Genomic DNA, 26,203 nt, shown 5'->3' with positions numbered 1-26,203 from the left:
TTCTGATTTCTGGCTAATTTTCAGCTAGTTTCAGCTAGTTGACAGTTTTTCCCCTTAAGTTGATTATTTCTTGATTTTATATCTCTATTTTATATGGTGTGTGTATATTAGGGGTCGGACTTACTTAAAAATCAATCAAATCATTAGGATACTTTGTAGTTATTAATTAATAATTATGATTAATTACTAAGTAATTAATTAGTTGCAATTAATTGTTTTAATCTATTTTCAATATTTGAAAGGAGAAAAACAAATATGAGTTTGTTTGAGGAATGAATGATTGTACCTGTTCTTAAGCTCCGGAATTTGTTTTCCCACCATTGCCCCCAGCATGGACTGATAGACGAGCGTGTCATGAACGTTTGTTTTGTGTTTGGGGACGGTGGTTCATATTTCTCATCGTCTGAATCGCTTCTGCAACTCCTCCTGCAGGCCTTGATCTTCTACTACAGAGAAGAGAGAGGCCCATGGTCCACTTTGCTCCATTTATCTGACGTGGACATGGATTTTGTTTTTGGAATTGAACCCGGACAAGCGACTACTTCAACCTGGACGTTTCTTATATATATATATATATATATATATATATATATATGTATAGCCCAAGCTGGTGTGCGAGAGTTTCCGACTAGATATAGCCCGACTCACCTCCACGCATAGCATGGGGTCTGGAACCAGGGCTCTCGAGAGGGGCTGCACTCTTTTTTTTTTATACAGGAGTTGCCCCGGTGAGAGGCGCTGGGCAGGTGTGGGCATATTGATTGCCCCCCGTCTCCACGTCTGCACTTTGGGGTTCAACCCAGTGGATGAGAGGCCTCCGCCTTCAGGTGGGGGAACGGGTTCTGACTGTTGTTTGTGACTATGCACCCAACAACAGTTCAGTTTAGCCACCCTTCTTGGGGTCCCTAGAGGGGCTACTAGAGAGCACTTCTACCGGGGACTCCCTCGGTATGCAGGGAGACTTCAATGCTCACGTGAGCAACTGAAGGGTATGATTGGGAGGAACAGCCCCCCGATCTGAACTTGAGCAAGTTTTGTTGTCGGACTTCTGTGCTCGTCACAGATTGTCCATAACAAACACTTTGTTCAGGCATAAAAGTGTCCATACGTGGCACCAACACACCTTAGGCCACGATTCATTGATCGACCTTTTGGTCGTATCGTCGTAATGTGAAAGTCTGCTGCAAACCTACAGCCGAGTCCCCTGTCAGAAGGAGTTTCAACTCCCGGCTCTGGTGGAGCTACAACCACGTCCCAAGGGAGGCGGGGGACATTGAGTCCAAATGAGCCATTTTCCATGTTTCCATTGTCGAGGGGGCAGACCAGAGCTGCGGCAACCCTTGAACCTGCTGGTGGCCTGTGGGGCTCCGGAGGCAGCTAACAGGTACCGGCAGGCCAAATGGCATGCAGCTTCGGTGGTTGCTGAGGCAAAAAATCTGGCATGGGAGGAGTTCGGGGAGACTATGGACCACTTCTGGTCCACCATCCGGAGGCTCAGGAAGCTTCCGAGACCTCCTCAACCCTGTTGTAACGCCATCCAATGAGGAAGCAGATGCACATATTTCCGGGGCTGAAGTTGCTGAAGCAGTCAAAAAGGTCTTCAGTAGCAGGACCCCGGGGATGGATGAGGATCCCCCTGGATTCCTCATGGCTCTGGATGCTATAGGGCTATCCTGGCCGACACGCCTCTGCCGCATTGCATGGTCGTCGGGGACAGTGCCGCTGGACTTGCAGACTGGGATGGTGATCGGTGTGTTTCAACTAGAGGGGATCACACTCTTCAGCATCCCTGGTTTAAATTAGATTAGATTCATTATGAATTCATTGTCATTACACATGTAAGGATACAGAGTAATGAGATGGAGTTAGCATCTAATCAGATGTGCAAAAAGCAGAAATGCATATGTACAGAATGTACAGTATTTACAGATAAATGCAATATTGAAGAATAAATGTAATTTTCCTTTTTTTTTTAGCTAGCGCAAGTAGAGGTGGATAAAATATGAGTAGAATATGTACAGCTCGTGCAAGTATGGTGGATAATTGTTATGTGCAGATTATGTGCAAATAGGTATTGATTAGTGTGATTAACGGATGGCAATATGCGGATGGAACTATAAATATTCTGATGTCTTATACAGTAAATCTACAGAAGGGATAATAAAGAGATGTTATATGAACAATTATACAGAATATACAGATGAACTATAAATATTCAGGTGTCGTATAGAACTGTACAGAATGGATAATATAGAGATGTTATATGAACAATTATACAGAATATACAGAATTTCACAGAATATACAAGTATAGATAGTGTAACCAGATGAGCAGCTGCCAGATGCTATTGAAGAGAATATGTTATAACCAGTTTAAACAGCTATGAGAAATGCTGAGAGGGGTGCAGAGAACAGGTGCTGGTGAGGAAGATCACCTACTGACAGAGTTCAGAAGGGTGACTGCTGTGGAGAAGAAGCTATGGAGAAGGATGCTCTCTATTGCACAGCAGTAGAAGTTACCCAGGATGTCAGCAGACTGATGGTGGTTTTTCAGAGTCCTCAGAGAGAACTTTGCCCAACCAGTCTACATGTGTTTTGTGGTTCTGGAGAAGGCATTTGACCGTGCTCCCTGGGCAGTCCTGTTGGGGTTGCTCCAGTGGTATGGGGTACCCAACCCCGTCGTATGGGCTGTTTGGCCCTTTTATTATCGGGTTTGGAGTCAAACTCGTTTCCGGTGAGAGTTGGACTCCGCCAGGGCTGCCCCTTTGTCACCAATTCTGTTTCCTAATTTTTATGGACAGAATTTCTGGGCGCAGCCAGGGTGTCAAGTGGATCTGAATGGTGGCTACAGGACTGAGTCTCTGCTTTTTGCAGATGATGTTGTTCTGTTGGCTGCATCGGGCCATGATCTCCAGCTCTCACTGGAAAGGGTGTGAAGTGGCCGGGATGGGGATCAGCACCTCCAAATCCGAGACCATGGTGCTTGATGGGGAAGGGGAGTGACAGGCCGATCGGTGTGGCGTCTGTAGTGATGCAGAGCTGGATGTATGTATATATCTGTGTATGTATGTTTGTGTATGTACGTATGTACATATATGTGTAAATGTATATTTACATGTATATGTCTGTGTGTGTGTGTGTGTGTATTACATTACATTACATTTCATTTGGCAGACGCTTTTATCCAAAGCGACTTACAATAGAGGACATAAGGACTGCAAATAACACTTGCATACTATATTGTATACTATATAAATATATATATATATTCTTCTTAAAATGGCCTTATTCGCTTGAGGCAAATATTACTGCAGCAAAGGATTACCCAAAAACAAAAATCCGACACTGTTCTCGCTCTCTTTTTAAATTGCCCAATTATCTGTCACATTTTCCATCTATAAAATACTACTAAAAAATGGAAATATTACGTACATCTTGACATGACACCAGCTGGATTACCAGCTCCCACAGAAACGAGTATCTAATTAAATTAATGCGAAAAAACTAAAGTATCTACTTACCATGCTGTCAGATGTATATATATTTATTTTATTTTGTTTTTTTTTTGTTTGACTTTAATATTGTTTTTTTTTTGTTTGTTTTATGAATTCTTGAGACAAAGCACAAGGTCAATACCCAAACGCTCTGGGCCGTATGCCTGCTGAAACATTGCCGTGGGTAACCAAACACCACCACTCCCGCCTCCCTCTACACCCAGACATCCGTTTCCCCACGCCGGCTCCGGCCGACGACGCGGCGCAACGGCATTGTTTACGTTTTGGAGCGAGTTTCTGTCGAGGCGGACTCGCAAAAAACAGATTTACAAGAAGCGGGGAAGTCAAATAAATTGGATGTGGCAGCAGTTAGCGGAGAGAAGTTGTAGTACGTGAGAAGAGAAAATACGCAGCTCACTCGCTCGGAGGATAATTATAGACGTTTATAGTCCTTTGGGGATTTAGACCTCAATCTGTTGCCGTTACTCGCCTTATTATCAAATGCAGCATGTTAGTGCTCATTCATGACGCCGGGGCCGGTGCTCGTAGATGCCACGGAGAGGCTTCCAGGCCAGGGGAGGGTTACGCAACCTCTGCGCCCAATTGGTGATTCCTTCTCTTTGTCTGGATCTCTAAGGGGAAAAAAAAGGGAGAATGATTTGGTTCGAAATCGGTCGCAGCTGTGTTCTGGAGCAGCCTCCGCGGCGTGTAGGCTATTTTGGATGGCGCGGCATCCCGGAGAAGTGTGCTAGTCATTATGGGAATTTGTTTTGCTAAACACAGCGTAGAATTGACCGAAACCGACCGCGTAGTTGTCGAGCAGGGTTTTCTCTTGTAAACTCTGAACTGCGAAGTACTCTGGGAACTTTTTTTCAAAATTGACCTTCAGCTCAGCACGGCATCAGAAAATCATCATTGTTTCTCTGGTTTTAAGACTTGTGGGTTCAGTCGCCATCCCATCCGCTCCGCGTTCATTCCTGTGGCATTTTTCAGGCGGTTGTGGTGAATTTTGTCGCCATGGTGACCTGAAACACGGCTAATCGTCTTTCCGCACTTGTCAAAAATCGAGATGCACAGTTTGACATCGGCCTTGTTGTGATTTTGGCAGAAAGAATGCCGTAAGAGTCGTCAAATTCAAGCCTCTTTCATTTCAAGGGGATTACTTTGCCATGGATTTTGTTTCCGTGGTGACTTGGAATGTCTGTCCACTCTTTCTCGATGGAGATGATTTGGTACTCACATCAGCCGCATTTGGACAGAAAACTTTCAAGAATACACTTCTCAGAACCGTCCAGATTGAAGTCCATTCCAGGAACGAGCCTCCTTCCGGGGGAGCCTTTAATTCTGGCCGAAATGTTGATGTTCCACCCCGAACCCTGGACACCCCTCTGAGGCGTAGCTGGCCAGAGAAGCTCAGACCGCTATATTGCTCCTTTTCTCGCTGGTTCTGTCCACTTTGTTCCAAGAAAACTGCTGACCGCTATAGATTTTTGTCCCCAAGAATTATCTGATAATGGGTGTGGCCTATGATTTCCACCAATCACCAGTAGCATGTGGGGCTATTAAAAAGACTCTGTCTCAGAGTTAGAGCTAAAATAGTTCTGGGAACTAAAGGTCCACCCTCCCTGATTCCCAAGCTGTCCCAATACATCAAGAAATGGCCTAATTCCTGAAAAGGTTCTAGGAATTTCAAAAACAATTCCTAAAGTGAGAAAGTAGTTTAAGAGGCCCGGTGAGCATATAAATAAGAGTTGTAATGAATATCTATTTATGGGTGTGTCTTATGAGCTCAACCAATCAAACTTTGGAACCAAAAAAAGACCCTGCCTCAGAATAGGGGCCAAAAGAGTTTTGGGAACTGAGGTCCATGGTCCCTGGTTCCTATGCTGTACCAATGCAGTCTACTTCTTGGAAATGTCCAAGGTACTGCAGAATGTTCCTACTGTGGGAATGCAGTTTAAGAGGACTGTGCGAGAGTATAAATGAATATCTATTTTTTTGGGTGTGGCTAATGAGTTCCCCCAAAAAGTGGTCAAAAGTTTCCACAGAACCATAAACTGACCCTATTTTGGAGCAGGACCTGAAATGGTTCAAGGAATTGAGGTCCATGTTCACTGGTTCCCATGCTGTTCCAATGTACCAGGGACAAGTTTACGTCTTAGAAAGATCCTGGGTACTTCAAAATGGCCAAAATGAATTGGTAGAATCAGACTATGTACCTGCTCGGCATGAAAATGAAGTCGCGTGACAACCATTTGAAAATATGTTGACTCGACTAAAACTCTCACAACCGTGTCATTTGTGTAAATATGTTTTCCACGGGAGGATCTTCTCCTCACTTTGGTTGACCAAAGCCAATAACAGGGCGGAAAACACCTACCGGGGCCTAATGGTTGGTTACGACCACAGCGTTTTTCCCCCCTGGGAGCCACGAGGGGCAGAACATTTCATCTCACACAAGAAAATAAACTTTTCAGCGAGGTTTGTGCCCGACCCTCCTCGAGTGTCACGGGCCTGTCCATGTCTGTTTGCCCTCCTCTCCCGCTGTGGACAGATGGAGGCGGTTTGCAGCTTTTCACCGATGCCAAATTTTCAACGATACTTTTTTCTCTGCTCTCCCTCAGGTGGTTTGGCCCGTGACGAGCAGCCGCTGGAGCTTCTTAAACCCAAGGCGCTCAACCATTTCGGTAGGGCTCGTTTTGTAAGGGCTTTCCCTTTGTGCTGTGTGTTGCTGTGTGTCAGCGTGGCCCACTTTCTCATGTGTGTCATTGGGGTTTTCCATCCTCATTGTTCTGAACCTGTTGACTACCTGTGAAAATGGAGTCATTTTCACAAGAGGCCCCACTTGGGCTATCTCTATTACCTGCTGCAAGGGCTAGCAAGGCTACAGTCAAAAAAAAAAAGTGGGGGGGGAGTTGAATGATAGACTCCCAACTCCACTAGGAGGCTGGCAGGAGGCGACACTAAAACCGTGTTTGTCGGATTATACCTACGTTCATTCATTATTTCACCCATTATCTCTCGTGTTTTCAAGATAGCGGCGCTAAAGACGCTCTCCCGACCTATATACCATTTTGGTACTACCTACTGACCTTTACACTAAACCGTACACGAAAAAAAACTCTGCTGCTACTCTCTCATGCCGTCAAATATTAGTCCGTATCTGCGTGCACTTTTTACTTCATACTTCATACATAGATTAATGTTTACTGTTTTTTGGTAACACTGCACTTTATTGCTTATTTGCACCTTGTTCATTTCACGCTACCGTGGGATGGTGAGAAACGTCTTCTACATTCTTCTGTATGTCCGGCACACGCAGGGAAATTTTGACTTTGACTCCCAGCTGTCATTGGTCAAGCGGCGGAGTTCACCTTGACCTTGTTGCCAGTAAATCACAAGGTCACAAATAGAGACATATAACCATTCACTCTCTCATTCACATGTCATTTAGGGACATTCCACCACTCATTAGCACGTCTGGGTGATTCAGAGTCTCCTGCAAGTAGAACTTGAAGGAACCCCTCGCACACACAGGGAGAACGTGGAGACTCCACATGGAAAGGCAGAATCCAAACTACATTCAGTGTTTTTTTTTTTGTGCATGTTGAGGCTTTGGTAGACAAGCGAAAGACTCGGAACCAAAGGGCCTGTCAAGACCGAAACTAGAATGACCTCGACGATCTTTTGGCGGACTTAAGGAAGGGTTTTTTCACACTCTCTCTTTGCATTCCCAGTATTCTCGGGGGCCCGAGCCAACCCAGCCGGCACATCGGCTTTCCTGAGCTCTGGCATTTGGAATATGCACGCAGTGTTTTGTTGTTTTGCAAGAGCTTCCTTCATTTGAAAACAAAGACCTTGAAGAGGCGCTCATAAAGGAAATGCCCTAGTAGAGCATAGACTTCTGCCAAGGACAATACACTCCCCTCCCCCACCCATCTATTATATACAGTTCCTCACCCTGTAATAATTTCTTCTTGGCGGGTGCTTCACCTTCCACCAACCTTAAGCGTCTGTAAGCGATGGCCTTCGCCAGGAAAAGGCAGTGAGTACAGCAGAAATGCCAGAAAACGCCTTAAACAAACAAATGAAACTTTCATATTGAACTGTAAGAAGTGGGTTTTGTGTTTGAACGAATATATGAATGCTGTTAGTGTTATTGATTGCCGTTATTGAGCCAGAAGCACAACGAAATGTGCATGAATGTATGTACTTAAAAACAACTAGGAACTGTCTTGAAATCATATGAAAAGCAGCAAGTAGAGAAATACTGCAGAACTTTCTAGGTATGTTCTGCGAAATCTTACAGTGCAGTATTGAAGTTGATGCCTGGCATGTTCAACGCCCCCTGCAGGGCAGAGCCTCTGGCCTGAGATGTAGAGATTTGACAAACAATCCCCTGAGATGTGTTTTAGGTCGTGGAGCTGCTCGGTTTTTAAACCTGAGCAGACATTGGATGTTTGGAAAAAGGAATCATGTCTGGACCTGCCGTTCCGCAGCAGTCCACACCAGCAGTCACATGATCACAACTTGGAGGAGAAAAAAAAAAGCAAAAAGCAAAACAAAAACGGTCACGGCAGCTTCTGTTGCTTTTTCGGTGCTTTTCACAAGGAGTCTTACAAACCGGTCAACTGTTTTCTTAGATTAGCCGACCGCATTGCATATGTTGGTTCCCTTCCCGCCTGTGGGAACGCAAAACTAAAAAGTTCCCCTTACAGAGGAATCGTACCTTAGATGAAATTGTAGCCGGGGAGTTCTTCGACCTTTTCTGTCAGAAAGACGGCTATTTTTTTATGTCTATAAACCTGTTAGCCGACACAGATGTATAAACTGAACTCATCCCGGTGCTTCCCGGATCGCTCCAAATCGTTGCACGGTATGTCCGATGAGGCGGTCACGGGCTTCCCCTTACTGTTGGCCGTGTCTTTCAAAGTTCCTCAGGGGCTAAATATCAGTTCCCTTCATATTTCACATGAATCTCTCTTCTCAGGTCTTGGCGGCCCCATTCCTCTTTGTCCGCCAAAGTCCTGAAGAGCACTATGATCATGTGACCGAAAAAGGCTCAACGCTATCTTTACTGCTATCAGCTTCTCATCGAAACCTTCTTGCTAGACTGTGATCACTCTTACAAGTAGCTGTCATCAGTGCCTTGTTATTTATCTCTATCACATCTGCTGGAGTATTTGTGCATTGTTTGTGTGTGCTAATCAGCGTTGCTTTCGCGTGTGTCAGTGTGCTACCGTGAAGTTGATGTGTGTTTTGGCATTTTCATTGTTTCATGTGATGGTTGCTTCCAATCCCCGTGGGATGTTCTGACCTTCCTCACCCACCACTTATTTAAAAAAAAAAAAACCAAAACACTCCACTTGTTTTCCCATTTGTAGGTGCAAGTGAAGTAAATGCAAGTTATTTCTTGTGCTCATGTGTTTGGAGTGTTGTGAGTAGGTTTGTCATGTATCAATACGAGCTCTCACTCTGGTTTCCACCCACTCAGAGCTTTCTCGCAGTGACTGAAGCATTTTATTTTAATTTTTTTTTAGCGCTTTCACCTCACACCAAGGAGGTCCCTTGTTGGATTCCCATGGGGGGGCCTTTCTATGTCGAGGCTCCATGTTCTCCCCGTGTCTGTGTGGGGCTCCTCTGCGTCCTCATGTCTTCCCACAGTCCAAAAACAAGCAGGAGGTTCGTTGGAGAGCCTAAATTACCCAGAAGGGTTGTATGTCTATATAGGACATGTGAATGGTTGCACGTCAAACTCATTTTAGTTCAGGGGAGGAAAATGTATTCTCCAGTGGGCTGGATGGGTAAAATCATGGCACAATAACAACAGCTTCTTTCATTGAAAAATTGCAGCTCATTTTTATACTTTACAAAATAATCTTGCATAAATAGTCTTGAGTAAACGCCTTTGTGGGTAAATTTGACAATCAGTCACATCATGTAGCCTCTACATGATGTGAATGCATGAGGCGTGCGAATGCTAGTGATTGGTTCTATCTACATGACATGTGAATGAGCGAATGGTCATATAGCAGTGAGAGGGTGAATGATTTTAGGTCTCTTATGATGTGTGAATGAGAGGGTGAATGATCATGTCGAAACATGAATGAGGGAGTGAATGGTTGCAAGTCTCTACATGACGTGAATGAAGCAGTGAATAGTTATGATATGACGTGTGAATGGTCGTGTCTCCATCATGATGTGTGAATGAGAGTGATTGTTGTGTTTACATGCCATGTGAATGAGTGAATGGTCATGTTTGTATTCGTGTCAATGAGAGGGTGAATGGTTTTAGGTGTCTATATGACGTATGAATAAAAGAGTGAATGATTGTGCGTCTTTATGCATGGCCTCATCATCATTTATCATGAATGAATGAAAGACACACAAAAGGGGTTTGTTGAGTGTGTCAACCAATGAGTATGGAGCATAAACACATTAGCATCAGGTGGTCGGACATCGTCCTGCGGCGTGGACGCACGCGGATCGCGCATACACAAACAAGCGGACGCAAACAGAACACACACAAATATGGTTGATTCCGCGATGAGATTTTCCCCCTTTTTACAAGTCTGCGCTCATTTTTCAGATTCTCATAAAGTCATTTTATTGTTGTTGGAGTCCCTCTGAGGGAATTAATGAGGTCAGCTTGTTTATTTACATGGCTGTTAAAAATAAGCTGCTAACACGGGGCCTGTCAGAAATTTAAATCAATCTCCCACCTTGAATTAAAACATACAGGCGAGTGTTTTGTCCTCTCCCTATTTAAGGTGGTTCTATGGTCGTATTTTGGGGGCGACGTCGAGTGATGTGTGAGGGAGAGGGTGAATGGTTGTGTGTCCCTATATGTGACCCCATGTTAACCCAGGGTGAACCCCACCTCTCGCTCACTGACAGCTGCCGTAACCATGAGCGCGGAATCAATGATGTAGAAAATGAACAAATTAATTAAAATCAAGCCGTCCAATTACCTTTAAATAACCCTTTTGTCTTCTGCCACAGGTGAGAATGGGCTGAAAGTAGAGTTGGACTGTAACTGGGCACTGTATTACTAAACTCTGATATTCACTGGGACTTCTTTGAGCTGCTTGAACAGCTAGACCGCGTGTGTGTGTGTGTGTGTGTGTGTGTGTGTGTGTGTGTGTGTGTGTGTGTGTGTGTGTGTGTGTCGTTGGATCCTTCTATGATGGCATGGAACTCTTCTCCGCTCTGTCACTCTTCGCTGGTGACAGGAAACTCAAATATAACACGGACTGAAACCGCTTAAGCTCACACACACACACACACACACACACACACACACACACACGCACAAGCCAATGAAGCGAGACAGTTGACGTGAGAGTCAGTGCCAGCAACAACACCACCGTGTGTAACGTTCGATTAAATTTCTAGTGCCGATGATGCGGAGTCGACGTTTCCGGCTCAGGTGTTAACACGCTAACTCTCAGCCTCGGAGCCATCAGACTGAAACTGCTGAATGAAATTAAGACGTGAGAATTTCGCCGTCGGATCCGACAATAACCTGCCAAAACGACAGCGGCGTTTTATCTGATGGGGGAATAACACGGGCGCTCGGCAACGTTCTATCAACACGTCGGTGTGACGCGGTCGGACTTATTCCGCCCGGATGCCAAGGGAAAACAAAACGGCCCCCTGTCCGACCGCGCAGCTGCTGCAGCCGGTGTCGGCCGCCGACGTGCGCGCCACAAAAGTGGACGGGGCTGTCAATCAAATGCGAAAGACGAGGGCGAGAGAGAGATGAAGGATGACGACGACGAAGGTGTGCGAGACAGATTTGAGCGCATATTAATCAGGATGACTGCATTGTGCGCGGGAGGGGGGCCGGGTTCGGGGAGCAGAAGTCAACACCTTTTCGGTGTCACTTCCTCGCATCTGTGTTAATGTGGGGCGGAGCGTCTGCTCGTGTCTGCGACGCAAATGCGACGTAAAGAGAATAGCAGACAAACATGTATAAAAGTGTGTGAATGGCGGAACCCGACATATAGGCTAAATTTGGCTTTTTTCCCTTTTATTTTTATTTTTTTTTTTTTCCCTTTCCACGAGCCAAAACAGTTTTCTCCCACTCTGCACAAATTAGCAGCGGCCCACGCTCCACTCACACATAACTGTCAGAGCACAGACGCTGCAGGGAGGGAACAGGGAGGCGGGGAAGGTGAGAGAAGAATGAGGAAAGGGAGGGCGGTGGGGGGTTGGGGTGAGAGGAAGACAGTTTTGGAGGAGAGTAGGAGCAGAAGTGACGGATAATGAACGATGTCCTCCTGGTCCCACTGACGAGACCCACCGGATCCGGAGGGCCTGGTTCGGATGCTCCTGTGCGACCGTTGACCCCCGGCTCTTCTTCGCTGAACCCGACTTGCATCGGTCTCGTCTTCAGACTCAACCCCAGAGCCCTCTGGATTCTTTTTCTTTTGTGACTCCCGACTTTCCTCAAGTTGCTCAGACCCTAACTTGGGTTGTTTCCGGTGACTCTTGGGGCTTCAAAGTTCATCCCAGACACCTCCGATAACCCTGGGAGCGGGGAGTTTAGCCGACTGATTGTTCTTAAATGACATTTCTTAGGTGACTTGGACCTGACTCTGACTCTGACTCTTTCAGGTCTTGAACAGAACCACTTGGAGGACATGTAAGCAGCTCACACACTTATTTGATAACTTGAAGACACTGCTTTAGTGACTCAGACTGTCCTTAGACTCTTTCAGGGTAACTTAGACTCTTCCCCTATGACCGCATTCCCACACTTTCCTGGTGAGGAAGATCTAATTGGATTCTTCCTTGGTGATTTTGGTACCACTTTGCCTCTTTTTTTGGGGTCTCTGAGTCCTCTTTAGTGACTTGTACTAAACTCGGACTCTTTTAAGTTGAACTGTACTTTTCTTCGATGACCCCACTCTGATTCTTCACTGGTGATGAAGATCATATCCGACTCGTCTCCGGTAAATGTGGCTCCTATTTTGCCTCTGTGGAATAGATCCCGTCTTTGGTGACTGCAAGTTTTTCTTTGGGGATTCTGACTCAACGCCGACACTTTAAGACTGAGCTGGTCTATTCTGGTCTGAGGAAGCCAAATCAGATTCTTCTTTGGTAGATTTGGCTCTACTTAACGTTGTTGAATAGACGATGAGACTATGAGTCTTCTTTAGTGACTTGGACTTAACTCAGACACTTTGAGGTTGAAGTAGACTCTTCATGGATTCCCTACTCCAATTCTCCACTGGTGATGAAGATCAAATGGGACTCTTGGATAAATTTGGCAGAGCTTTGCCTTAACTTTGTGGAATCCATCTCCTCTTTTTCTTTGGGGACTGGACCTACTGTAAGGCAGATTCTGACAGTTTACTTGTACTCTTCTTTGGTGACTCGGGCTCAACTTTGACTCACCTCTGGCAACTCCAGAAAGATGTTTGTCAAAGCCAATATAGCCGACAGCCCCTGCCCTTAAGCTCTGACACATGACAGGAAGCAGCAGTGTGTAGTGACTTGTTTGTTTTGATTTTCATGTCTTTATCTGGACATATAAAAAATTCCGGGAGACAGAAGTCTGATAGTGGCGTCTGCCTCAGTTCTGCACTGTGCTGGCCTTGGCTTCGGTTCCTTTGTGTTCCAGAGGATGCCCTGTCTGTGGGTCACTGTGACCATGTGAAGACACTTGTCTACAAGCCAGGTGTGTGTGTGTGTGTGTGTGTGTGTGTGTGTGTGTGTGTGTGTGTGTGTCGGAGGGAAATACTGAAAGACTACTTACCCAGTAACACCCAGCCAACTACCTTCAAATCCTCTTTCCCTCCCTCACGAATCTCTCTGGCCTTCCTCTCATTCTCCTGCCTGGCAGTTCAAACCTCAGCATCCTTCTAACCAGATCTTCACCATCCCTCCTCTGTACGTGTCCAATCTTTTACCTCCAGAACATCTCACATGTGCCGTCCCTCTGATCCGATTCTCGCTCCCGAAGAGAACTTAAACATTTTCATCCTTGCAACTATTCATCAATTCATCTACAGGATTTTAACTCGACTTTACCAGATGCCGATCCTATCTGTTCCAAGTTGGTATCAAAGAGATAAAGCAGTACTCCTCCCAACATCTCCAAAGTCTTAGTGTATCATCAACATGAATGAATTATTTCTGAATATTCCTAATGGGGTCAACAGAGCAGATCAAGAACGTGCACTTTTGTGTCGATTCATTGAATCATCAGCGCTCAAACACCTTCCCGACACGAGGCGACCTGTTTTGTTCACACATCCCCACCAGGAGGCAACGCTGGGCACCAGATCCCCAGATTGGGACCCCCTCTCCCCCCCGCTTTACCACACACACACACACACACACACACACACACACACATGCACACACACACTTTTGGACCTGGCATTGGTTCCCAACCGCCTGGTGCCATCTTGGTGTAGTCAGGAGTCAGTGGCAGCTGCTTCTTTTCCACACAGCCGCCATCAGGTTCACACACACAAACACACACACACGTAGACATGCGAGCACATTAACAACCGTGTCAAAGTCGTTGCCCGGGGGACCAATCCAAACGCTCGCTCTTGAACTGCAGATGAACTGAAGTACAACTTCAGTCCCCCCTCGTCCCCCGCTATTCTTTTACACTATACTTAACGGTTTCAACATAATGCTCCCTCCTTTTGGGAATCAAGAGGGAAACCCGCAGCGCGTGATCTGCCGGGGCAAGAGGTTTAAAACGGCCGCTAAAATAAACCAGGAGCTACCGAATAAGCAAAGGAGGAAGTGAATTCATCGCCAGAGTAGAAGACTGTACTTCCAAGCAGAAAACTGCCACAGAAATGTTGGTACGACACTGAATCGCCGGCCTCAAATCCACCCTTCATCCTTTCCTATGGGATTTATATCATGGCTTTTGTTGCCACGGTTACACGAAATATTACCGAAAGCCAGTCCAAACTCTTCCCAATCAAGGCCGGCGTTATGATTTATATATTGTTTGGGGTTTATTTAAAGCCGCCGCAGGAGTCTCCCGCTCTGCTCTTCAGTCTTTCCTTTGGAAATTCTCAACCTATTACTGGGTTGGTTTTTGTTGCCGTGGTTACATGAAACATCACCAGAACTCAACGCTCATTCCTGCTCGCGTTTTGATCTCAGCGACATCGAGGTTCGGGGGGCTTCGACAGCTCTGCCGAAAAAACATGTTTGGAAAACCTTCGTGTAACGCAGCAGGTACATAAAGTGCACCTGCAGATGTGGACTTTATGCCAGCCTTGCAGCCAAACACACACACACACACACAACACACACATACACACTTAGCATTCAGATCTAAGAAAGTCAGCCAAACAACTTTTTTTTTTTTTTTCATTCTGAGCCAGACGTGTTTTTGTCTTCCAGTAGCGCAGGGAACGCTTTAGCCTACTTTGTCTGCATCAGTGCCATTATTCTGACAGCTGTGTGTGTGTGTGTGTGTGTGTGTATGTATGTATGTGTGTGTGTTGTGTTGCATGTTGCAGGGTAGGGGGAGAAACATTTTACCACGTTATGAATTTTGCATACCATCCGAGCGTGTTTTTGCCGTGCTGGCCCAGCTCTCCGAGACGTTCATGTCTGGGGTAGGAAGATGGCGATGATGATGATGATGCTGTAGTTGTTATTGTTATTGTGCAGTTTCATCAAAGTGTGCTTTGTGCACTAGCACTTTTACAATAATTAGCCTTTGTGTAGTCTGCTCGTACTGCAGTCTTGTTGCTCTGCCAAGTGTAATGGTTGCCAGAAGAATCCAGTTGTCTTTATTTGAGCAGATGTGGATTTGTCAGTAAATCAGTGGAAACGGGGAAGAGAAGGACACTGATCACGATCATTACGTGAATCAAGTGATTGATATTTAGAACAGACAACAATGTAAAAGAATAACTGGAAAAAACATGTTTTGTTATGACAAGTTGTTGAATTATATTCTGAACAAAGCTGATTGTCTACATTTTCCTTATTTCAAAAAACAGTGAAATTTATTGTAATAATAATGATAAATGATATTATAAGTGCCCTTCTTAAAACTTAAGAATACTTTAAAAGAGAGAGCAGTGTATAAATACATCACAATAATTCAAAAATACCATCGATTTGATCCAAAATATACACTGCTGGTATTTATTCATTCATTCATCCATTCATTCATTTTCTGTACCTATTTGGGCCGCCATTGGCCGCGAGTCTGGGTTCACCCTCGACCATTCGCCTGTCGACCACAGGTTCACACACACAGACGTCCGACCTTTCACCCTCTCATTCACGCGACATATGGACACACAACTATCCAACACCTTGTTCACATCTCACATGGACACACAGCCATTCACTCCAAGTCACGCAGAAGAAGAAAGAAGATCTTTTATTCACATTAAGTTATACGTGCGGCAACATCACCCAAATTCGACCACTGTATTTAACCCATCATGGCTGAACTGAACAGCGCCGGGGGAGGAGTTAGGGGTTCATTGTTTTGCTCAACAGCACTTTGACCGGCTCCAGGGAGCTGGAATCCAACCCATAATGTTTGGGTCATAGAGCAAATGTTCTAACCAAATGTTGCCCAACCTTTTTTGTACTAGAGGAGGAACAGATATAAGGAGAACATGGGAACTCCTTGCTGTGAGGTAGAAGCTTTAAGATAAAAATTAGTAATAATTCAAAAAAATGAGTTCACTGTTGAACTGAATGGAGACGGAAAATGCTGTTTTTTTTTTGTTTTTTGTTTTTTATTAATCAAGCCGCTGCCGAGGATCAGCGGCGCGAACGTGTTCACTTAAATTAATCAGAGAGATGAAGCGGGACTTGAACACCACAAGCACGATCCTCCTATTGCGGCATTTCGATTGGAATTAATTGGGGGTGGTGAGTCCGTCCATATGCCCCGGTTATCGGTCCAAATATTCCTTGCCACATCATGTTGCAGGACAGAGTGGAAACCTTCTGCTTCAGCGAGATATTCCAGCTCGGCCTATAAACTATTGCAAATGCTAATCCGAGCAGATTTCACCGCCTGTGAAACGATGGAAAGAAATGTTCCTGATTTTCTTCGGTGTTTTCCAGGAACCGCTTCTTCATGTTCGTCTATTAAAGGTAATTCATTGGTTGTTTTGTGACAAGTTTTAACATGTTTTCAACTGTTTTTTTTTTTTTTTTTGCGGATTGTACTTATTTATTCATTTATTTGTCCGTTTATTTTACAATTTTCGCGTCGGAAAAGAAAAAGCTGCATCACAATTTTCACCTCCCCAGAAACCTCGGCTGATATCCGATCCATATTGATATGCGGCCCAGCCCCGGCCCGCGGTTTCCCTTACATTCCCATAATGGCATCCCAAGGCTAATGACCGAGTCTCAAAATAGGTTTTCCACTAAAAGGCTCTGCAGCGTTTCGTAATTTGCATTGGCTTTAAAAACCGAGCAGAATTGTTGTTTTTTCATGCGGGGATGAAAACCTGTGCACGTATGATACGCACAGACGGAGCATTCTGCACGTTCCGACTCAGGGTGCTGCCTTTTCGCTTCCTTTTCACTTGTTAATTCAGAGGTGTGTTTTGTAAAGGCTCTTAAAAGCCGGAGCAGAAGCTCATGGATACAGAGAGGTCCTCCAACGACCATCCATTATGGATGACCACTCCAGGGTTTCAGACCTTTTGCTTGGTGCTCGCGGGGGTTTCGGCTGAGCCCCGGCCTTCTACACCGCCTTGACCGAAAGGGCCGGAAGAGCAGCTCATTACAGGCTAATGGCTATGGCACCGCAACGCGGCGGAGAGGGGCCGGGTTCTTTGCGCACTTAGAGAAGAGACGTCTGTTTCTATCAGCAGAGTAAACAGAAGGAAACGAAAGGAAGCGGGACGTTTTTGAGATTCGGCAGTCTGAATCCTCCTCCGAGGTTTTCGTTTCCTTAAGGGAGCCGTCGAGCATTCGGTTAGCGAGCTCCTCTCCTGGGAACCGTCTTCCACGGGAGGGGTGGGGGAACTCTCTTTTTAACAATAGGCTTAAAACCTTTTGTTTTTGAGAACGCTACGAGTGAATACTAGGCTAGCGCCTTGTGATGTTGCCACCGGCTTACTCTGCTGAGGCATAGATCATCTCCCAGCTCGCAGCTTCCCTGGGGCGTGGCTCGACCTACCGCAGCATCCCACCAGACGTCCACTATTGTTTCTTCTTCTAAAAATCGTATCATAGCCTGGCACTGTTAGCGTTACTGGTAGTTCCTGTTCCTCCCAGCCCTAATACCCTCTTTGTCTCTATCGCACTCGTACTTTCTATCTCTCTGTTCGTCCCTCTTGCTCTGTCTTTTTTTATCCCAACTGGTCGAGACACCGATCTGTCTGAGGTCCCTGCCGGTTCCCTCGCTGCTGTCACCAAGCACTTGCTCATGGAGGGAACTTTGGGTTTTTGTGATTTAAAGACTTTGGTCGGGACAGAAGGCCGCCAGAAGTGAGCTGGGGAATCCTGGGTGGTCCAGACCTGCTCTGCATGCAAAGTGTCATCAGATGATTGGATTGTGATTTGGTGCCATAGAAATACAAGCTGATGTGATTTAACTTGTTAGCTTAGCATAATAAACAGGCATTTCTGTAGTCACGATACAGGTAGTAGTTTGAAATAAGGTAGCAAAACTTGTACACCATTTTTTGGACAATTGAAGCAGCATTTGGGAGGAATGATGAATGCCAGACTCAACACACACACACACACACACACACACACACAGACACACTATCAGACATAAAGGATGTCTGGACTCTCTTTATTTTGGCTGCTTTTCACTGTATGAAATCTGTTTATATCTCTGAGAGAATATCGGCACGGCCCATTTGAGGCCTGGTGTGGGGTTCTATTCACATGACCTGTGTGCTTTTTAAGTGCACGTACAGCAGTGCGATACATAGGCCCCGACGTCCAATGTGAGGTCATTTTAGCATCGCCGATAGCTAATGGCTCTGTCTGCCGCAAGCCCGACGCGGACCGGGGGGGCATTACCATTGAGAGCGTAGGAGAGGGCGTAAAATATGAATGAACGGAGCTCCCCGCTGCAGCCAGAGGCTCAAACCCCCCGCCGCCTCCTCCTCTTTGTCTGGGCTGAAGCCTTTACATGTTGAGGTTTTTCCTTCCCAACGGTTGATTTGTGTCACTGCTATTTTAGTGCTTTTTACCTTCAGCGGACAACACCGGGCCGCCTCGGGCGCCCGTCCGTATTGCCTCCTTTGTGTGTGTGTGTGTGTGTGTGTGTAATACAGTAGGTTTCAGCGCGCTACTGCCTGGGTCGTACACACTTTTTAAATTGTTTGCACTGGTGTTTTCGTTGGGCTCCTCATCCGCGTCAGCCTCGACTATATGTGCGTCACAAGCCAGGTAACGGTCGGGACGAGCCCGCGGTGACTTTTTGTTCAGGCTTTCGTGTCGCCACGGCAACAGAACCGCCCACCGAGAAGCCTTGTAGGAGTCAAAGCGAAATCGATCTGCTCGCATCCGTCAAAGTGAGCTCATTAGCAGACGCGAGCTACAGGTGACACTTGCAAGACACAATGAAGTGCATTTTATTCGTATTTCCACATACTTTTTATTTTTCCATATTTTGTTTTTGAAGCAGCCACAATAAAGGTTCCCTCCACTTGGGAGTTTTAACTGAAGCTAGGATTTCACTGTTTTTACTTTTGCATCAAATGAACCAAAAATGTTTTTTCCCATTTGGGGACTTTTTCCAGTTTCTGGAACCTTTTTCAGGACCTGAGATGTTCCTCAGTGCATCGGAACAGCAGAGGTACCAGGGGATTGTGGACCTCTGAACCATTTTTGCTCATCCTTATGGTTTCACAGCAGCTCTTGGTGATTGGTGGAACGTCCATTACTGGATTGTTCTTGAGGACTGAGCTTTTTCAGCGTTTTTCTCGCAACAAAATGGACAGAGCCAACGAGAAATTAAGTGACGAAGAGATCCGAGCTCCCCTGGAAAAGAAGAGGTGCAGTTTGCGACTTGGTTCTCCATGTTTTACGTGTCCCCTTCTTCACGGCTTTTTGTTTTTGAGTGTGGAGCTTAAGGTTCACGCTGTTGTTGCGTTTACTGCCTGTGATAATGCAAATCTACACCCTTTCCCCTGGAAGAGGCTAGTTTCTGGGACCAAATTGGAGCTGGACCCTTTTTTTTGAACCTCCAGAACGATAAAATGCACAGGTTTTTGAAGACGCTCTGGAATATTCCGTGTATATTCTGGGTAATCGAACCCTCTCGTGCACACACGGCTCGTTTCAAGTGTTAGCAGAGCGCAAACACAGAAAAGCCAATACGGTAGATATAAGGTGGAATTTTAAACTGGTGATAAAATGAGATCGACATCAAGAGCCCAATTTATGGAACCCGGCGTCCAGATTCTCAAAGTCCCCAGGGTCGCTCGCTTGTTTTTGAATTCACTTTCCTGTGAAATGGCTCTCTGGTTTGCGCCGATCCCCGAGTCCTGTTTTGATTTCAAATCTATTTCAGTGCTGGCATGTTTCCGCGCTGTCACTTCCAGGAAAAAAAAGTTTTGGAGTTTGGCAGGATGCTGCTGTGAGGGACTTTCTGATGTTCCTCTCCTCAACTCTCACACTCTAATCTCTTCTTCATCGGCACGTCGGACAAGCGGCGCCCCCGGGCCAAGCCTCACCCACGGGCCCTAGGAGATGGACGGCTCGCACGTCTGTTGCCGTTCTGTTTGCCTCACGCCGAAACGCGAGGAAAATCGCCGCGGACCTGAGGTTGTTCATTCCGACCTGCAGATTATCCAAACGTGGCACAAAAATAACATAATCTTTGCTGTTTTTTTTCTGAAGAAGTTCTCAGTCATCCAGGTCATGGCGAATTTGACAATCCGCCACCATCCTAGAAATGCGAATTTTATTCAAATTAGTAGAAATTAGACGTTTTAGCTGATGAGATTTGGAGCTGGAACCAGCGCGACTCGTAGGAGGGAGTTGGTGTGGGTGTGGGTGTGTGTGTGTGGATGGGGGGTTACAAAGCGAAAGAGCGTGTATTATAAATAACCCCAAATCAATAATAAACGACACCGTATCTCACATATTTGGAGTCGGGCCCGCCGCTCTCAGGGGAGTCGGATGAAAAAAAGCAACACCCCCCTCCGACCATCCACCCGTTACCGAGGGAGACAGGAACATAAGAAGCATCAAAATAAGAGTCGCTGTGTTTTTTTTTTTTTTTTTTCCTTCCTCCATCCCCCTCTAGAACATGAACTAACTTGTGGTTCATGTGTGCGCCAAGAGTGTGTGTGTGTGTGTGCGAGGCGTATACCGTCCATTACTTATTCATCAGGCCTGTCTGCCTGCCTGCCACGCTGTGTACTTCGGCATGCCTCGCAATCATTATGCCGCATGCATTATTTAACGCACACACACATGCACGTACGTATGCATGCATGCACGCACGCCGGCTGCGGTACAGATTGCCGTGTGAGATATTTATCCGGAATCCGCTCTTTTATCGCCCCGTCCGTGCCTCGCGCAGGCTACTGCGAGCCAGGCCTACCTTGCGCGGACGTTCGACAGGCTTATCGGCGCGCGCACACACACACACATACACACACACACACACACACACGCAAGGAAATAAACACACACTTTCACACATCTTTTCATGTTCCGCTCATCCTTTAATACGTATCCCCTCGTAAGGTGGTTTTGATTGAGCTTGCCGGGGATACGACCGCCTGGCTAAAGCATCGCTAGCTTGATAGCTTTTAAATAAGTTGTTGGATATCAATCAAGTCATTTGTTCTGGAAGTTCAAATACAAGTAAAAAATGTTGGAGTCCATCAGACGGTTTTGAATTTTTTGTAATGAATGGATGAAATGTGACAGAGAGGACGGGCAGGGTGTTTCCTCCTTCCTCCTCTGGTCATGACCTGCCGAAATGATTGATGATTTTAAGAACTCATAAGCCACGCCCGTACCGTGTAGTCCTTGTGGCCTTGAGTAGTTCTTGTTTTTAAAAAAACAACACAAAAAACTGCTGTGGTCACTGCTCAACAGTTTTCTTGCAACAAAATGGACAGAACCAGTGAGAAGTAGACCGACTCCAGAAACGTTTTGGCCAAAATAGTTCCAGATTAAGTTCTCTTCTTGGCGGAGGTTTGTTTTTGGTTGTGATGCTCAAAGGTGCACCTCGCAGACACTTTCTCACCATTGTTTCCAAAAGGTTGTCAAAGTTTGACAGGGAAACCAGCATTTCAGCTTCTTCCCCAAGTCACCCTTGAAATCCCAGATGGACCGATAAACAAAACCCAGCGATATATTCTTCTTCAGTCACTCCTTTGAGTAACTTGATCCAAGTCACTCAACGCTCCAACATAAGTTGAGTCAAAAAGACGTTTTTGGCAAGGTTGTAGTGCTACTACAATGCATTGTTTACGAACCCGCATCAGCAGGGATTTGAACTTATGTCATCACTGACCAGAGGTCAATATTGGGACCAAATATGTATGCTGGGAAGCGAGGTCTCTTTTGCAACGCACGGTTTTCCCATGTTTGTTTGGTTTCTGGCTCTACTCTGATGTCACGGCAACCACCGGAGTCCTGTCGTTCTCCGTCGCGCCAGTGATCCTCCCACCTTCTAAAAATGCAAAAGCGCTTGTGTGCGTTCGTGTATGATAGTGGCTCGCTAGCATAGCTTCCAGCGGGGTCATGCTACATGGAGCTTTGCCTTTGACGTCAACGCCACATAACGCTGAGCTGATAACGCGGATTTTTATCACAGCCAGGTGTGTGGGTGTGTTGACTGATCAAACACAACTTGGCTTCCTGGATTCTGTGCTGAACTTCAAAAATAGTTTGCAAAACACATACCCCCTCCTCCCCGCCCCCTGAGCACACATAACAACACATACGTGCATAAACACAAATTTAGCGCTCACACATGCTGGACTTATCTGATGTGAGATATCGGACTTTGTGAAAAACCGAAAGGAAACTTTCAGTTGGGTCAAGAAAAATCAGATATGATGATGTTGTGAAGTGCAGGATGCGAGTTTGAAACACCCAAACTCTGATATGTGCTAAAAAAATGTTAACCTCTGCTGTTACTTTTTCCTCTCACTGAGAAATGCTGGATTCATGATGCTCTATCCACCTTGGAGCTGTTAGCTCCCTGCCCTGTTAGCTCCCGGCCAATTGTGGTTCTATTCCAGTGAAAAGGTTCTCACCAGCTGTTTTCCAAACAGCTTTTTACCATCCTAGGATGATGAGGGAGGAACTGTCTCCACCATGGCATGGTGACAGTGTTGCTAATGCTAGCCTGCTGGAGGTTTACTGGAGCTACCCCACATTTAGTTATGTGACGCATTGAATGTTTGAGTTTGTGCACAGAAACGGCAAATTTCCATAGAGGCACCGATACAAGTCAGTTTAGTTGAAAAACCTTCAAGCGGAGGGGGCGTGATCTTGGTGGGGACGCCTTTCTCGAGAAGTTGTGTGTCAAATGGAGATTAAACAAATCACAAAATCATCCGTGGCCTTTTTTGTCATAGCCTGGCAATTCTACCTTCTTCGGACCGCGTGACGAATTACCCGGCATTTTTGTAATCCGATGAGTCAAAGTGCGACTTTCCGTTTCTACACCCGCGTCTTCACGCTGCCACGCCGGACGCTCTCCTGGTGACTGAAAGCAGATGGTCGTGTCTCCCTTGCGCGGCGTGGACCTTCAAAGGCCGCTCCCGCTGAAGCGATCCCATCCTGTCAGTTTCTATTGGCCCCCGTTGACTATCTATCAGCTTGCCGTTGATAGAACAGCAGGGCGATTGTCAGGAGTGGCCCCCCGGCGGAGCTCACGTCATTACCGGACAGTGATGGCCTTTGACGCGCCGGTTCCCTCTGCCCCTCTAATTGTATGCCATGTGCGTTCGGTCAGGAACCCACGGCGAAGCTGCTCTGCAGCTGTTTTAATTCTCGCTCCTCGTGACCTCCGACTGGGAAGTTGTTGCCGGCCGTCTGTCAACGGAGGTTACGTTGAGGAAAAAAAAACAAAAAAAAAACGGCGTGCAGATTTTTTTTTGCTGAAACTAGATGGAAGTTTGGAGTCTCAGGTGGAGGGAGAAAGCGTTTGTGTTTGGTGATGGCCTACAGCCATCAGTCTGTAGGACCAGAATGTGAAAACATTCGTCTTTTCCTTCTTCTGCTCCCTCCAGTGGTCCCCTCAGAGAATCATCGTCCTCAGCACACACCCATGCTTTCTCAGTCTGACTTTATCTCCAGAACATCCAACACCTGTGCAGGGTTGTGGTGAAAACATCACCGATCAATATCCTATCAGTCAAGGATCTGATCTGTACACTCCAGTGTTGGACACCAGTGTTTTCCAGATGTTGGTGTTTGGTTAAACCAAGGCGGAGACGCAGGTTTCCAGACGTTCATGGTTGATCCATTTGGACCCCGACGGCAGTTGATGTTGACATTTGGATGTTTTTGTTTGTGCTGTTAGTCTATTGATTATCTTCCAGCCGTTAAACTGGATGTTTTTTTTTTATTCAACATTTCCATCTTCTCCTGCCTCTTTTCCACTTTGGGCTTTTCCCTTCAGGGGTCACCACAGCCTTCTCCATCTAACCTTACTCTCTCTATCCTCCTCTCTCACACCAACTACCTTCATATCCTCTCTCACTACGTCCATACATCTTCTCTTTGGTCTTCCTCAAGACCTCCTGCCTGGCAGCTCCAATTCCAGCTTCCGTCTACCAATATATCCACTATCCCTCCTCTGCACATGACTCAACCATCTCAGTCTGGCATCTCTGACCTTCTCTGACCTTACAGCATCGCCGGTCACGCCACTGTCTTGTCCGCCTTTCCGATAGTCTTCTGTCACATAGGACCCCTGACACTTTTCTCCCCCCATTCCAACCTGCTCGTTTCATCACCTGAGCGTCATTTTCTTGAACACCTAATCGCCAGGAAGTCTTTCAGCATGAGATAAAGAGACGCGCCGAACTCTTTCATCAACTTTACTGCACAGCTGGTGTGTGGGAGGGCCTGACACACACACACTTACTATATATGTGTGGAAGAAACACACTCCGCGACTTCACCGGGGATGGTGGAGTCAAGCGTGCATCCGTCAGGTTAGAGGTGGCGGGGGGACACGAGCGGCATCTCCCGGAGAGCCGGACGCGCCCGAGACGGCCCCCTTCGACGTGATGTCAGAGCAGCAGCAGCAGCAGGAGGAGGAGGAGGAGCGGAAGGAGGGGCCAGGAGGCAGGCAGCCGGAGGGCAGAGCGAGGCGCGTCAGAGAGGGAGAGAATCGCGGACGGAGTGTGTGAAAGAGACCCGCTCCCGCTGCGGACGCCTGCGTCTCCCTGCCGCTGCAAGCGGACTTTACCACGTTTTGTCACAGTTGCACTTCTTTTTTTTTTCTTTTTTTTTTTTTTCTTTTTTTTTTAATTAATTTTTGATATTTTTCTGGCTTTTTTTCCTTTTTTCCTTTTTTTTTCCTTTTTTTTTTTTTTTTTCTTTTTCTTTTTTTGTGACACTAAAAACACACACACACACACACACGTGAGAGAACATCACACTCAACAACCTGACAGGACAGCACAACTAATGGGTAAGAGCTGCTGCTGCTGCTGTTGTTGTTGTTGTTGTTTTTGTTGTTGTTGGTGCTGTTGTTGTTTTTGTTGCTGTTGCTGTTGCTGTTGCTGCTGCCGTGCAGGATCCCTTTTTGAGGGTGTGTGTGTTTGTGTGTGTGTGTGTGCGTGTGTGTGTTTGTGTGTGTGTGTGTGTGTGTGTTTTGTGAGTGTGAATGATCAAACAGCATCTATGTTGTGATATCACTGGCTGCTCATTTAAGGAGTTCTTGTGTGTGTGTGTGTGTGTGTGTGTGTGTGTGTGTGTGTGTGTGTGTGTTCAGCTTGGAGTTGTGTGTGTTTATTGAATGGTACTGATGTATGGACACTGTCAGTCCCGTTCAGAGCAGATGGCAGCAGCTGCATCTGTCCGGCCCTGGACCTTATTGTATACATTTCTGTATGTGTGTGTGTGTGTGTGTGTGTGTGTGTGTGTGTGTGCATGTGCGTGCGCACTCGCCGTGATGCCCTCTGCATGCAAAAGTTTCAATCTCTTCCCTCAGCACAACGAGGGCCATTCTGCAGAAATAAATGGCCGCGTATGATCTTTTAGAGAGGGTGGGGGGGAATCCGACAACAGCAGCTTTATTGTCCGACCAAGACGATGAGGAGTGCATGAGTTCATGTTCGATTACTACACATTTTCCGCCATATTATACTCTGATGTCTTGAATTATGTAACAATAAGTTGTTTTTTTTTTTTTGTCGTCGGCGGTGCCGGGGTCGCCATGTGTTTTTGTTGTCGGGTTTGCAGCCCTGTCAGCAGCAGCGATTCACAAGTATTCAACGCTAACACATCCTATGTCGACTCGTATGTCGGGTGACCCCGGGGTCACTTCGACGCTTGCTGGGGGGGGTGGGGGGGGACAAAAAAACGGTAAGAAGTGCGGGGCGTCCCTGCTCCCCGGAGTCGGTGCGATGAATAACACATCCAGGGATGGCGCACGTGATGCGCAGGGCCTCAGGGCAGAATCTCCTCCACCCCTCCACCCTGATTAAGAGAGAATCAAACACGGCTCAGTTCATGTATTCAAAATTAATGATGAGAACTTGGGCCAGGTGATAGCTGTCTAAATTATTA

The 26,203-nt window shown here is 46.3% G+C and overlaps 1 protein-coding gene across 5 annotated transcripts in view; it reads left to right on the top strand.

The window, feature by feature from the left end:
* hdac4 (histone deacetylase 4) overlaps positions 1-26,203 on the top strand; it is a 147,400-nt gene that overhangs the window by 37,525 nt on the left and 83,672 nt on the right. For 2 of the 5 annotated variants that reach the window (XR_015106039.1, XM_086145331.1), the window contains one exon: positions 6,118-6,180. The exons of 1 other annotated variant lie outside the window; for it this stretch is intronic. Coding sequence is in view for 2 of the 4 variants with exons in the window: in XM_086145331.1 (XP_086001457.1) it covers positions 6,118-6,180 (63 nt within the window). In the remaining 2 variants the exon portion in view is untranslated. Of the gene's footprint in view, positions 1-6,117; positions 6,181-16,586; positions 16,607-24,798; positions 25,104-26,203 lie in introns of those variants that run through there. 2 more of the 5 variants (XM_086145334.1, XM_086145333.1) reach the window with 2 other exon arrangements.

The sequence above is a fragment of the Fistularia commersonii genome, chromosome 4, assembly GCF_037954325.1.
Source record: "Fistularia commersonii isolate RoL2024-O1a breed Wild chromosome 4, RoL_Fcom_v1.0, whole genome shotgun sequence".
In the NCBI taxonomy this organism is placed as follows: Eukaryota; Metazoa; Chordata; class Actinopteri; order Syngnathiformes; family Fistulariidae; genus Fistularia; species Fistularia commersonii.
This window is presented reverse-complemented; position numbering and strand designations above follow the sequence as displayed.